The sequence below is a fragment of the Manis pentadactyla genome, chromosome 3, assembly GCF_030020395.1.
Source record: "Manis pentadactyla isolate mManPen7 chromosome 3, mManPen7.hap1, whole genome shotgun sequence".
In the NCBI taxonomy this organism is placed as follows: Eukaryota; Metazoa; Chordata; class Mammalia; order Pholidota; family Manidae; genus Manis; species Manis pentadactyla.
The window spans coordinates 201,075,629-201,089,555 of NC_080021.1; the positions used below are offsets into that span (position 1 = coordinate 201,075,629).

A 13,927-nucleotide genomic window follows, 5' to 3' on the forward strand; every position below is an offset into this window, starting at 1 on the left:
TAAGTCTGGCTAGAGGCTTATCTATTTTGTTTATTTTCTCGAAGAACCAGCTCTTGGTTTTATTGATTTTTGCTATTGTTTTATTCTTCTCAATTTTATTTATTTCTTCTCTGATCTTTATTATGTCCCTCCTTCTGCTGACCTTAGGCCTCATCTGTTCTTCTTTTTCCAATTTCGATAATTGTGACATTAGACCATTCATTTGGGATTGCTCTTCCTTTTTTAAATATGCATGGATTGCTATATACTTTCCTCTTAAGACTGTTTTTGCTGTGTCCCACAGAATTTGGGGCTTAGTGTTGTTGTTGTCATTTGTTTCCATATATTGCTGGATCTCCATTTTGATTTGGTCATTGATCCATTGATTATTTAGGAGCATGTTGTTAAGCCTCCATGTGTTTGTGAGCCTCTGTGCTTTCTTTGTACAGTTTATTTCTATTTTTATGCCTTTGTGGTCTGAAAAGTTGGTTGGTAGGATTTCAATCTTTTGGAATTTTCTGAGGCTCTTTTTGTGGCCTAGTATGTGCTCTATTCTGGAGAATGTTCCATGTGCACTTGAGAAGAATGTATATTCTGTTGCTTTTGGATGTAGAGTTCTATAGATGTCTATTAGGTCCATCTGCTCTACTGTGTTGTTCAGTGCTTCCGTGTCCTTACTTATTTTCTGCCCAGTGGATCTATCCTTTGGGGTGACTGGTGTTTTGAAGTCTCGTAGAATGAATGCATTGCAGTCTATTTCCCCCTTTAGTTCTGTTAGTATTGTTTCACATATGCTGGTGCTCCTGTGTTGGGTGCATATATATTTAGAATGGTTATATCCTCTTGTTTGACTGAGCCCTTTATCATTATGTAGTGTCCTTCTCTATCTCTTGATACCTTCTTTGTTTTGAAGTCTATTTTGTCTGATATTAGTACTGCAACCCCTGCTTTCTTCTCACTGTTGTTTGCTTGAAATATGTTTTTCCATCCCTTGACTTTTAGTCTGTACATGTCTTTGGGTTTGAGGTGAGTTTCTTGTAAGCAGCATATAGATGGGTCTTGCTTTTTTATCCATTCTGTTACTCTGTGTCTTTTGATTGGTGCATTCAACCCATTAACATTTAGGGTGACTATTGAAAGATATGTACTTATTGCCATTGCAGGCTTTAAATTCGTGGTTACCAAAGGTTCAAGGTTAGCCTCTTTAGTATCTTACTGCCTAACTTAGCTCGCTTATTGAGCTGTTATATACACTGTCTGGAGATTATTTTCTTCTCTCCCTTCTTGTTCCTCCTCCTCGATTCTTCATATGTTGGGTGTTTTGTGCTGTGCTCTTTCTAGGAGTGCTCCCATCTAGAGCAGTCCCTGTAAGATGTCCTGTAGAGGTGGTTTGTGGAAAGCAAATTCCCTCAGCTTTTGTTTGGGAATTGTTTAATCCCACCGTCATATTTGAATGATAGTCGTGCTGGATACAGTATCCTTGGTTCAAGGCCCTTCTGTTTCATTGTATTAAATATATCATGCCATTCTCTTCTGGCCTGTAGGGTTTCTGTTGAGAAATCTGATGTTAGCCTGATGGGTTTCCCTTTATAGGTGACCTTTTTCTCTCTAGCTGCCTTTAACACTCTTTCCTTGTCCTTGATCTTTGCCATTTTAATTATTATGTGTCTTGGTGTTGTCCTTCTTGGGTCCTTTCTGTTGGGGGTTCTGTGTATTTCCGTGGTCTGTTCGATTATTTCCTCCCCCAGTTTGGGGAAGTTTTCAGCAATTATTTCTTCTAAGATACTTTCCATCTCTTTTCCTCTCTCTTCTTCTTCTGGGACCCCTATAGTACGGATATTGTTCCTTTTGGATTGGTCACACAGTTCTCTTAATATTGTTTCATTCCTGGAGATCCTTTTGTCTCTCTCTATGTCAGCTTCTATGCGTTCCTGTTCTCTGATTTCAATTCCATCAATGGCCTCTTGCATTCTATCCATTCTGCTTAGAAACCCTTCCAGAGTTTGTTTCATTTCTGCGATCTCCTTTCTGGCATCTGTGATCTCCCTCCGGACTTCATCCCATTTCTCTTGCGTATTTCTCTGCATCTCTGTCAGCATGTTTATGATTCTTATTTTGAATTCTTTGTCAGGAAGACTGGTTAGGTCTGTCTCCTTCTCTGGTGTTGTCTCTGTGATCTTTGTCGGCCTGTAGCTTTGCCTTTTCATGGTGATAGGAATAGTTTGCACAGCTGGGATGAGTGACAGCTGGAAGGACTTCCTTTCTTGTTGGTTTGTGGCCCTCCTCTCCTGGGAGAACAGCGGCCTCTAGTGGCTTGTGCTGCGCAGCTGCGCGCAGACAGGGTTTCTGCTTCCTGCCCGGCTGCTATGGAGTTAATCTCCGCTGTTGCTGTGGGCGTGGCCTGGCTCCGGCAGCTACTCCAAGATGGTGGAGTCGCGCTGGAGCAGGAGCTGCTGGGAGGCTATTTATCTCCGTAAGGGGCCTCCCTGCTCCCTGCAGCCCAGGGGTTAGGGTGCCCAGAGATCCCGGATTCCCTACCTCTGGATTAAGTGACCCGCCCTGCCCCTTTAAGACTTCCAAAAAGCACCCGCCAAAACAAAACAACGACCACCAAAAAAAAAAAAAGAAAAAAAAATTTTTTTTAATTAAAAAAAATTTTTTTAATTAAGAAAAAAAAAAAAGGTGGTTGTTCGTTTTTCTTTATTCTCCGGTGCCAGCCTCAGGCCTCTGCTCACCGGTCTTTCTGCCCTGTTTCCCTAGTATTGGGGTCCCTATCCCTTTAAGACTTCCAAAAAGCGCTCGCCAAAACAAAACAGCAAAAAAGCAAAAATAAAATGGTCGCGCGCTTTTCTTATGTCCTCTGGCGCCCAGCCTCCAGTGCCCGCTCACTGTTCTTGCTGCCCTGTTTTCCTAGTATCGAGGGCCCTGCACTCTGGCCCGGATGGCTGGTGCTGGGTGTTCGGCAGTCCTGGGCTCCGTCTCCCTCCCGCTCTGCCTGCTCTTCTCCCGCCGGGAGCTGGGGGGGAGGGGCGCTGGGCTCCCTCAGGGCCGGGGCTTGTATCTTACCCCCTTCGCGAGGCGCTGGGTTCTCTCAGGTGCGGATGTGGTCTGGATATTGTCCTGTGTCCTCTCAGGTCTTTATTCTAGGAAGGGTTGTCTTTGTTACATTTTCATAGATATATGTTGTTTTGGGAGGAGATTTCCACTGCTCTACTCACGCCGCCATCTTCCGCCCCTCTGCCATCTTCCGCCCCTCCAGGATTTCTTGAGTTTCAGTTTTAATGAAGTATCACATGATGATTCTGTAAAGCATCTACTCCAATTTTTACCCATATCAGATATGGAAAAATACTATATGAAGTTATTTTTATTTTTCAATTATTGAAAATTTAGAAAAAGTATTGTTTTCCAGCATAGACCTTATCACCAGACCACTGAAGTAAATTGATAGATTCTAGAAACAGCTTATTCTCAGCAGTTTGAATATACCTTGTCTTATCATTGACTGTATTTTGTATTAAACTTAGAATATATTACAGTACACTGATAGCTTGATATATTGATATTCCTTGTCTGTTGGACTCAATCCACTTAATTAGACTAAATATCAGCTCATTATGCCCTCATAACTTTCAGTTAACATAGGTTGTCTGGTTGAAATATTTTAATAGTATTGCTGGAAAAATATTTTCATTTCATGGTACTCAAGAAAAGTTTAAGTGCTTCTTCATGAGATTTCTAGCGAATTTCTAAATGTAATAAAGTGACTTATGATTACTACCTGTTGATTCTTAAAGGTTGACAATTATACAGAATTAAGTGGATTAGCTTTTAACAAAATCTTAACAAGTTTTAAACTTTATCCACTTTGTCTTTCATTTATTTTAATTATATATTTTTTCTGACTGTGGGGCCTTCAGCAAAAGTACTATTTTACTTCTACCTGATGGTAAGTTCTGTTGAGTTCCACATGTTTATATGATTTTATGTTTTGTTTCTGCCACATTTTTACATTTTTGAATTGTTACATCTTCATTGAAATATTGTGCTATATATATATATGATTGTCTTTCTGTAAACATGTATCACTTATTTCAACTCCTTTTTATCTTCTCATTAGTCTGTGACACTTAAAGTGGTAAATTGCTTCACCACCACATAGGCCGTTTTCATTGTCAAAGCATGACGCCTTTCATTTGAAAAGTATTAATGCAAAAGAGAGGTTTTGTATTTGTATCTGCTAAAAAGAATACAACATGAACAGATTTCCCAACAGATTGGAAGTTGAGTGATGTCCCTTTAGGTGATTATGGACCATAAGGTAAATATTGATACAAAGGCAAAGGGGCTCTGAAATTACACAGCAGTACTTGGATATAAGGTGAATATTTAGATGACTCATAATTGCTTCTATTTATTGTATTTTTTTATGATAAAAATGAAGACAGTTCTTCACATTTTGGCATAGAATTATAGGCCTCCCAAGAAATTATTTGTGGAGTCTGATCTGAGAAACAGTTGTACTGGAGGATGGTGCAGAGAAAATGAAGGCTTCTGCTCTAAGGTTTCAAAAACCAGCAATGAATGTATTATTTTTTGTGTATCAGTTAGTAATTGAGTTCAGCTGTATAACCAAATACTCCAACAACAGTGGCTTAACCAAGATCATGGGTTTATCTTTCCCTCATGTAGTAAGGAATCCTAGGCAGTTCAGAGCTGATGCAGTGGCTCCATGGTGTCACCATGACCCAGTCTCCTTCTGGCTATTCTCTCTCCTTAAGTTCTCATTTCACGTTGCCAGCGTGGCCTCTGGAGCTCCAGCCATCATGTTGTGTCCTTGTGCCCGGCAGGAGAAAAGGGGAGGACAAAGGGCAAAAGGCAAAAACCAGACAAATCTGTATTTCAGAGGGCTTTCCTAGAAGTATCACCCACTGACTTCCATTTACATACCATTGGCCAGGACTGTGTCATATGACCACCCCTCTATCTCAAGGGAAGCTGGGAACTGTGTTTCAGGTGAGCATTTGCTGCCCCAACAAATAGGGACTCTCTGTAAGGAATAAAAGAGAATGGACATAGCAGCCTCTGCCAACCAATTAAATAGATATGTTAAGAAAGCTCAAAAAAATAGTCTTTCTCTTTTATCTCCATTTCTACTTTAAAGTTATATGAAAGGAATATAAATAAGTCCCTAAATTCCTAAAGTATGAAGGGTACCTAAAAATCATACAGTCCTAGCATTTTAGGCTTAGAAATAATTAGTCACTTGTATGAAGTCACAGACATCAGTTCCAGGATTCCAATTTGAAGTTCCTAACCCCCACTCAGTCACTCTTCTTTCCATTTGCTGTGCAGCTTCATAAAACCTGGTCATTCATGTATTACTCTCCTAAATACACAAGACAGCTGTGTTTTGGTTATGCCATTGGGGAGAAAAATCTTGTAGTCCCCTGAATGATTACAATAAAAGTGATAGAAGGAAATTTCTTATTTGAGGTCTTATATGTTCACTTTGTTAGTGTCCATGGTGCTATTTATATATTCATTCATTCATTCTTCATTCATTTATTCACTGACAGTAGATTATAGGGTAGCAAGAATAGGACTGTGTCTTATTAATTTCTATATCCCCCTAGTGGGTCCTCACTGATGAATGGAAATTTCTGTCGTAGTCCCTGTCCTCAAAGAATCTGGGACATAGACAAGAATGTCAGTGGTAATGGTACAGTGAAGGCAGAGTTCCTCAAGAGATGATGGAGGTCCCAGGTTCAGTCTTAGAGGGGTTTTCCAGGTGAAGAAAGAGGAGGGCTGCATATCAAGCCAAAGACAAGTTTTTAGAGGCATAGTAGGGGTGAGAACCTGTGTTTAAAGAAGAGGAGACCACAAGAAATGTGGAAGAGGGCCAGAGTAGTAGGAAATGAGACTTGAGAGACTGACTTTGGTTATGGCTGCACCACAGAGGCATCATAACATGCTAAAGGATTTTAATTTACCTAACTGTGCTGATGGTGTGCCATGAAGGCAGGGCAGACAATAGAAGCTGAAACATGCCCTTTTGCAGGGCCACCTGATGTTACAGTTAGACCTGGTACCTTAGTGCAGAGCCCACCTCCAGTGAGGCACCCCTTGTTGCCCACAGGTGCAGATGAACAGGGCAGACTAAATCACACATTGAGATCCTTGTTCATCCCTCCCCTGTTCTCCCCAGGATCTCCCTTTTCACAGAGCCTTATTGAACCTTTCTCATCACATGTAAACTCCACATGCCCCATTTCTCTTCTCCCGCCCATCATGTTGTCTTCACTCTTAGTCAAGGACCCATACATAACAAGTGATTCTTTTTGACCTCTGCCCAATAAAGGATGATTTACTCTGATTTGGTAGTTGGTTATCCTTGGGAGTACAGGAACCTCAGATGGTGAACTAGACCAGACACATCTTTTACCTCTAAATGTGAGATGAAAGGCAATATTTAAGGAATTTCTGACAGCAAGGAGACAGGAAGCATATTCTAAGATGTGGTGAGCATGCTGGTACCCAGCCTACTCCTCTTTGCTTCTGGCTTGCAGCCTGCCTGTGCCCCTGACCCTAGCAGTGTATGTTCCTCTCCCAGTATATTCCCCCTTCTCTGCCAAAGAGTTAGCTTCCCCACTTCCTAAATTCAGCACCTCATTCTCTCCTTAGACTCTCAGGTGTGTCATTTGTTTTCTGGTGCCCGGCAGAGAATTGACTTCCCATCTCTAATATCCACCCTAGAGTGAATCTGAGCCTTTGTTAGCTCTGCCTCTAGTAATGTAGCTTCTGATGGCAAAGGGTGAAGTTGGGAGTGCATCCTCTTGGTTAATACAAATAATACATACATTTTATTACTAAGGGGCTGATTGAACCTCTCTTTTTATGACTTTAGAAGTAAAATGTACCATGAAAACCTCACTCTTTTTATTGCTTGTTTCTTCTTTCTTTTCTTTCCCTCTTTTTTCTTATGCAGACATTATTATAACAATAAAAGAAACTAACAAGAATTTTCTCAAATCCCACAGCCATAAAACATCAACTGTTATTACTTTTTCCTGTATTCCCTCCCAGTCCCTGCCCATGTGCAGTGATATTAACTACAGTTTGAAGTGCATTTTTTTTTATGCCACATGCTCATAGTTCAAGGAAATTGAAATAATTGAGGTGTGGGAATATCTTGGGCTTCTTAATAATGGCTTCTTATTTTGATTATTTCCCTTTAGGAAAGACACTGCTGATCCTGTAACATGGAGGATTGCCTTCATACCTCATCTGAGAATCTGTCCAAATTGGTCAGCTGGGCCCACAGCCATGGGACCATTTGCAGCCTCATCCCAAACCTGAAACACTTGCTTTCCGAAGGTTCCCATGGGAACCTGACAGCAATGTGGGGCTGTAGTGCTGGCCATGCTTACCACTGGCCACTGACAGCTACTTGCCGAGCTGGGTCCCAAGAAAGGGTCTGTTTCCAGGATAACAGAAGTTTTAACTCTGATAGTCCTAGTATAATCGGAGTGCCCTCTGAGACACAAACTAGCCCTGTTGAAAGGTATGCTGGGAGACCAGTGAAAGCAAAGCTAGACTGTAATCGGACCAGAGACTCTTGTGACTTCTCTTATTGCAGTGAGCCCTCAGAACTGGATGAAACTGTTGAAGAATATGAAGATGAAAACACTCTGTTTGACATGGTTTGTGAGTCTTCTGTTACAGATGAGGATAGTGACTTTGAACCCCAAACTCAAAGGTCTCAAAGCATTGCTCGAAAAAGGCCTGGAATAGTCCCATCTTCTCTCCATTCAAGTTCCCAGGCTCAGATGGTTGATGAATGCAGCAATGATGTCATCATTAAGAAAATCAAACAGGAGATTCCTGAAGATTATTACATTGTGGCAAATGCAGAACTGACTGGTGGAGTAGATGGACCAGCTCTGTCGCTGACACAGATGGCAAAGCCCAAGGCTCAAACTCGTGCTGGTCCTTCCTGTGTAGGGTCTGCTAAGCTGATTCCCCATGTAACATCTGCCATCGGCACAGAGCTAGACCCACATGGTGTGTCTGCATCCCCCTCTGTGATGTCCAGACCAATTGTCCAGAAGTCTGCCAGGGTATCTCTGGCTTCTCCAAACAGAGGACCCACTGGTGCCCATGGCACCAACCAGCAGGTGGCCATACAGATGCCTGTGAGCACATCCCATCCTAACAAACAGATCAGTATCCCTTTGTCTGCCCTGCAGCTGCCTGGACAGGATGAGCAAGTTGCTTCTGAAGAGTTCCTGTCTCATCTGCCCAGCCAGGTCTCCTCCTGTGAGGTAGCTCTTTCTCCTTCAGTTAACACAGAGCCAGAAGTGAGCTCCAGTCAGCAGCAGCCCCCAGTCGCTCCAACTATAACCACTGAGGCCACGGCACAGTGCATACCAGGTATGGCCCATGAGGTGACAGACAGTCCCTCATCCGCATTCTTCAGAGAATTCTGCACCGTCAGCACTTCTAAAACCATTGGCTCAGTTTGCTAGAAGTCAGGCCTTTATTATTCTCAGAAAGATAAAAATAATGAAATAAATGACGTCCAGATGATTCTGTAAAGGAAATTCATCAGAATTAAGGCTGTCCATCCAGTCAGTGTACCTCAGGGCTCATAGGACAGCAGTAGGATTGTGCTGTTGATATTGCATGGCTAGATTGAAGGTTTGTATCAGATCTTAAGCTGAATTTTTTATAGTAAAGTTATTTTTGAAGGATTTTTTAAGGACTTTCCTATCAGCATTAAGGTATTTGGTTGCTGTTTGAAGCCAAAATGATGTTGGGTTAGGTAGGCATATGATGACAATAGAACTAGTGTTTTTCCATTGTTATTTGTTTGTCCGAACCAACTTGGCATTTCTATTCATTCTAGTTGTTTAAAATGAGTTTTTAAAAAAGGAACAAATATTTCTAAGAAAATATTTTTATCTTTTCTTAAAATCTAAAAGTATCAAGTAACTTGAATTTCTAGAATATGTGGCCTAACTGGAATGGATTAGGAGGAGAAAGAAAGAATTATACGAGATCCCTGTCTGTAATTATAACATCCTAGTGTTCTGTAATTCTAACATTCAAAATTATTTAATCTGGGCCATTACTATATAAAGGGGATTTATCTGTCATGCTTTGGGGTTCATGATTCAAATCTAATAGGTCATAAGTAGAAACATGGACAAGGATGACAGACATGCAGAGTACATAGGAAGCAGAAATTTCTGGCATATTTTGTTTCCATGGTAGTTCCTTTCAAGAAAATCATGTATTTTGGGAAAAGGTTTCTAGAAGCCTGAGGTGCCTGTGCCTTTACCCAATTTATGATTTTCTTAACATAGTCATAGTAGTAATAAAATAGACAATGAAAATATTCATAACCTGATTCAAAATATGCTTTTCAGTTTATTCATTTTTCTTCTTTTTAAAATAACAGCTTTATTGAGATATAATTCATGTATCATAAAATTCACCTTTTTAAATTATAAATTCAGTGGTTTTTGAAATATTCAGAGAATTGTGCAACCATCACCACTGTCTACTTTCAAAACATTCTTATAACCCTTTAAAGAAACTCCATACCCATTAGCATTTTTTGCCTCCTCCCAGCCCCTGTCAACCACTAATTTACTTTCTGTCTGTATGGATTTGTTATTCTGCACATTTCATATAAATGAGATCATATTATGTGGCCTTTTTGTGACTGCCTTCTTGCACTTAGCTAATTTTTTTAAGGTTAATCGGTTGTAGCATGTATCAGCATTTCTTTACTTTTTATTGCCAAATAATATTTCATTGTATGGATATATTTGAATTTGTTTTTCTTTTCATCAGTTGATGGCTATTTAGGTTGTTTCCATTTTGGCTATTATGAATAATGCTCCTAATATTTATTTGTGTACAAATTTTTGTGAGGACATATATTTTGATTTTGCTTGGGCAACTACTAGAAGTGGCATTGCTGGGTGTATTACAACTGTTTAACTTTTCAAGCGGCTGCCAGACTGTTTTCCAAAGCAGCTCCACCATTATATAGTCCCCAACAATGTAAAAAGGTCCCTGTTTCTCTCCACATGCTCACCAGTCCTTGTTAGCTGTTTTTTAAAATTATAGCTATCCTATTGGGTGTGTGAACTAGTATCTCATTGTGGTTTTGTTTTGTATTACTCTAAACTAATGATCTAGAACTTTTTCTCATGGGCTTATTGACCATTTGTGTATCTTCTTTTAAGAAATATCTACTCAAATCTTTTGCCCATTTTCTAATCAGGTTGTTTTTTACTGGTGAGTTGTAAGAGTTCTTTATATATTCTGGTTATGTCTCTTATAAGATATATGATTTGCAGATGTTTTCTCTCACTCTGAGTCTGTCCTTCCTTTCTTTCTTATTTTTAAAATTTTACTTCTGTCTCTTAATGGCAACATGGTCTTTAGCAAATCTTCACATCATTTAGGCACATGTTATCTTTATTAGGCTGGTGCAAGTCTTTGTACTAGGAAACCTGACTCTTGATACATACAGGATATAAATAGTACCTTTTCATGTAAATAGTTGTGAGTCTGGTTTATTTATTGCCCATCCTGCCCCCACCTATTTTTGTAAAACAGGAAACTCAGCTTTATAGTTTTTTACATTCTCTCTTACTTTATATTTTAGGGCAGAATTCAGAAATGTGTTTAGCAAAGTGTCCAGTACAACCAAAATAGCTTAGTAAGACTGCCTGTGTTGCACATCCTTCTACTAACTTACCCTTGCAAAAAAATTTGCAAGATTTTGCATCTCTCTAGTGGATAGTGAGACATCAATGCTCTTTACTAAACCAAATATGAGTATTTTACTGTGTAATTATTTTGGAGAAGAAATTCATCCTATTTGAAAGAGAAATATTTTAATCTATTTTTCAATGATTTCATTCTTTTACTTTTCTCCTCTCAATGAAATTGCACTTCTTGTGATAGTTATAAGAAGCAGGTATGGCCAGGTGTAGCACATAACTTACACAATCATGAACTGTGATTTGGCTTTACTCTTACAAGGAGAATTGGTTTGGTTTGGAGTTGAACCTTCAAGAAAAGCAGTATGAAGAACTGGTAATGGGAATTTCCTAAGGAATGATTCTGATGTTTTGATCCATTGTTCTGTGGAAGGATGTTATATTGTTAAGTTATTATGAGCTTTAGAGAAACACTGTTTGTACTGGAAACATCAGTGGGACAAATAAAAATCTGATAGGCATTTTTCTTTTGTGAGAGGTATTTAAAGTTAACCTATAATTTACCTTTGCTGTATAGAACCCAAACTAGGTTCTGTTCTCTAAAAGTTTTATTTATTTATTGGTTTTTGCATATTTATTTATAGTAGACAGTCTTCATTGTAAACATAGATTTTTTAAAATTTGTGATCCAGCATGTCCCAGTGTATGTGAATGAATATATAGAAATGGACTTTACACAGTTAATATGTAGAGCATACTTGGGACTAAGCAAAGAAGAAAGCTTCTGAAAGAACTAGCTGAAAGCAAATCAGGTACTTTTTTTAAAGTAAAAAGGGTTTTGTGTAAGCTTGAGTCTTTATCAGATCATTGTAGAAATACTGCATATCTTTGAATAATATTTTTTAAATAAATAATTTGACAAGTGACTATTGAGTCAGTCAGAAACAAAGAGAAATTGTTCCATTTCATTTAGCTTTACTGATGCGCTTTAAAGTCTGTTCTCCTAGTGGAAAACCATCCTCTTTTCTGTTCAGAAATAAATTCAAAGTTATAAAATGTTAATCAAGGTATGGGTAAAATTATTAATTTTCATGTCAATCCTGTCAGACCTCTCAACCCAAATCTTAGCAAATAGTAATGAGTAAAGAGGATATCCATTATTAGAAGAATTATTGACCATTTAGATTCTATTAATATTTGAAGTTTTTATGTAAACTTGGGATATTTGTCATAAATTTAAGTCTGTATATTATATCATGAGTTAGGTTTTTGTGTATGTATTTCTTAAATATATTTCTTAGTTCTTTCCCTGCCTTGAAACAGATAAATATTTACCTCTATTTATCTCTGGCTCTTTTTGGTTTTCTTTTCTTCTCTTCCTGTTCTGTCTTCTTGATTTCTTTTTTTACATTTAACTTTACAGTTACAATATATTTTGGATTGGAACCTCACTTCATTATTTTTACAGATAGTCAAATGTTCCAACATCATTTATTAATTCCCATTCTCCACTTAATTGATTTATATAACACATTTTTGTTTATAATTGGGTCTATTTCTAGATTTCCAATCCTGTTTTTATTGATCATATCTTATTCTTTTTTCATGTAATTTTTACTCTTTGATTATAGTTAATACAAAGCAAAATGCATTCAGAGAAAAGAGGAGTAGCCTTAAGCATTTAACAGAATACTTTGTGAAATCTCATATAAAATTTAGTTCAGTGAGCTATTAAAAGTTGATTAAGTTATATATTACTTCTGATTACTTGGTCTGTGTTGACACCACAATTGTTTCTCTTGTCAAAAACAAAACTTGTGTTAAAATAAGTTAAAAGAGTATTAGCTGCTTTATAGTCTAAGGATGGATCTTCAAATGAGCTTTTATCCAGGTTTCAGTGTCTAGTTTCTGTCGTATTGTTTCTCACCTTAACTTCCTCGATCTTAGCTCCACATACAAGTGTTTGATCCTTGCATGGTTCCTAAGGTGGTTGCCAAGCGCTGCTGGGATTCGTGTCTAGCAGTAGACAGAGCCTGTGTCACAGCATTCCCACTAACTCCTCAATCAGTCATTGGGGCATCATAACCCCCTTCCTGAACATGACCTGGCGAGCAGTCCTATACAGACCACACAGCTGAGTGTAGAGGTTGCATGCATGTATCCTCCTAAGGACATTCTGAGTTCTAGTCTTGACAGGGGCAGCAAACCAGAGATATTTACTACAGTTTGTATGGGGGATTTTTGAGCATTTATTTTTTATATATGAGCAGATAGGAGGAGTTTTTATATTTGTCATTCAAAGACAGCTTATGCTGTTCTAGTTTAAGAGATAGGAATATGTATAAATGTATATGCTTGTGTGTGTGTGTGTGTATGCATGCATATGTATACATATACACAATATTTTATGTATATCCTTATTCCACAAGAAATATGTACTTCTTTGTACAAGTTGAAAAAGACTAAATTTGTTTTCTTGGCCACACCCTTTCCTATACCTTCCTGCAGGAAGACTTGAGACGTAAATTCAGAAAAATAAGAAAAGCAAAGTGAAAATACAGGTTTAGTTTATGCCATCATTTCCCTTCTTACCATGGTGTTTTCATCTGAGGCTTCACATGTCAGACATGGGCACTGAGATAGTAGAGCCTGGCTACTTAGAGTTTGGAGTCAGAAATGCCTAGGTTGATTCCCAGCCCTACCTTCCGCTGGCCTTATAACCTGAGCTAAGTCACTTCTCTGAGAATGCCCTCATTTGTAAAATAATAATAATGCTTGTCTCATAGGATTGTTTGAGGACCAAATGCAAAAATATAGTGAAGTACTAAAGAGAGTACCTGACATATGGTAAACACTCAGTAAACAATAGTTGCCACCATTATTAATATTTTATTTTTTATCATTATTGTTGCCTCTCTTAGATTGTACTCTTAAGTAATGAGGTGGATCCTGATTTTATGCAGTTATGCTCATTTATCTACTAAAATATGGTCCATCAAACAGTATCATTGGATCATCTGGGAGTTTATTAGAAATGCAGAATTTCAGGTCCCACCACAGATGCACAGAATCAGAATTTTCATTTTAACAAAATCTCCACATAAGTTGTATGCTCATTGAAGCTTGAGAAGCAATGATGAAAAAAATGCATGATTCACATTCTATGGGGAACATTTTTATTCCGTCTGACCACTCAGTAATTTTCA

At 38.5% G+C, this 13,927-nt stretch overlaps 1 protein-coding gene across 2 annotated transcripts in view; it reads left to right on the forward strand.

Annotated features, from left to right (window-relative positions):
* KIAA1958 (KIAA1958 ortholog) overlaps nt 1-13,927 on the forward strand; it is a 192,323-nt gene that overhangs the window by 92,725 nt on the left and 85,671 nt on the right. For both annotated transcript variants that reach the window (XM_036915641.2, XM_036915642.2), the window contains exon 2: nt 7,218-8,412. In XM_036915641.2, coding sequence (XP_036771536.2) covers nt 7,242-8,412 — 1,171 coding nt within the window. In that variant the 5' untranslated portion in view covers nt 7,218-7,241. The remainder of the gene's footprint in view (nt 1-7,217; nt 8,413-13,927) is intronic.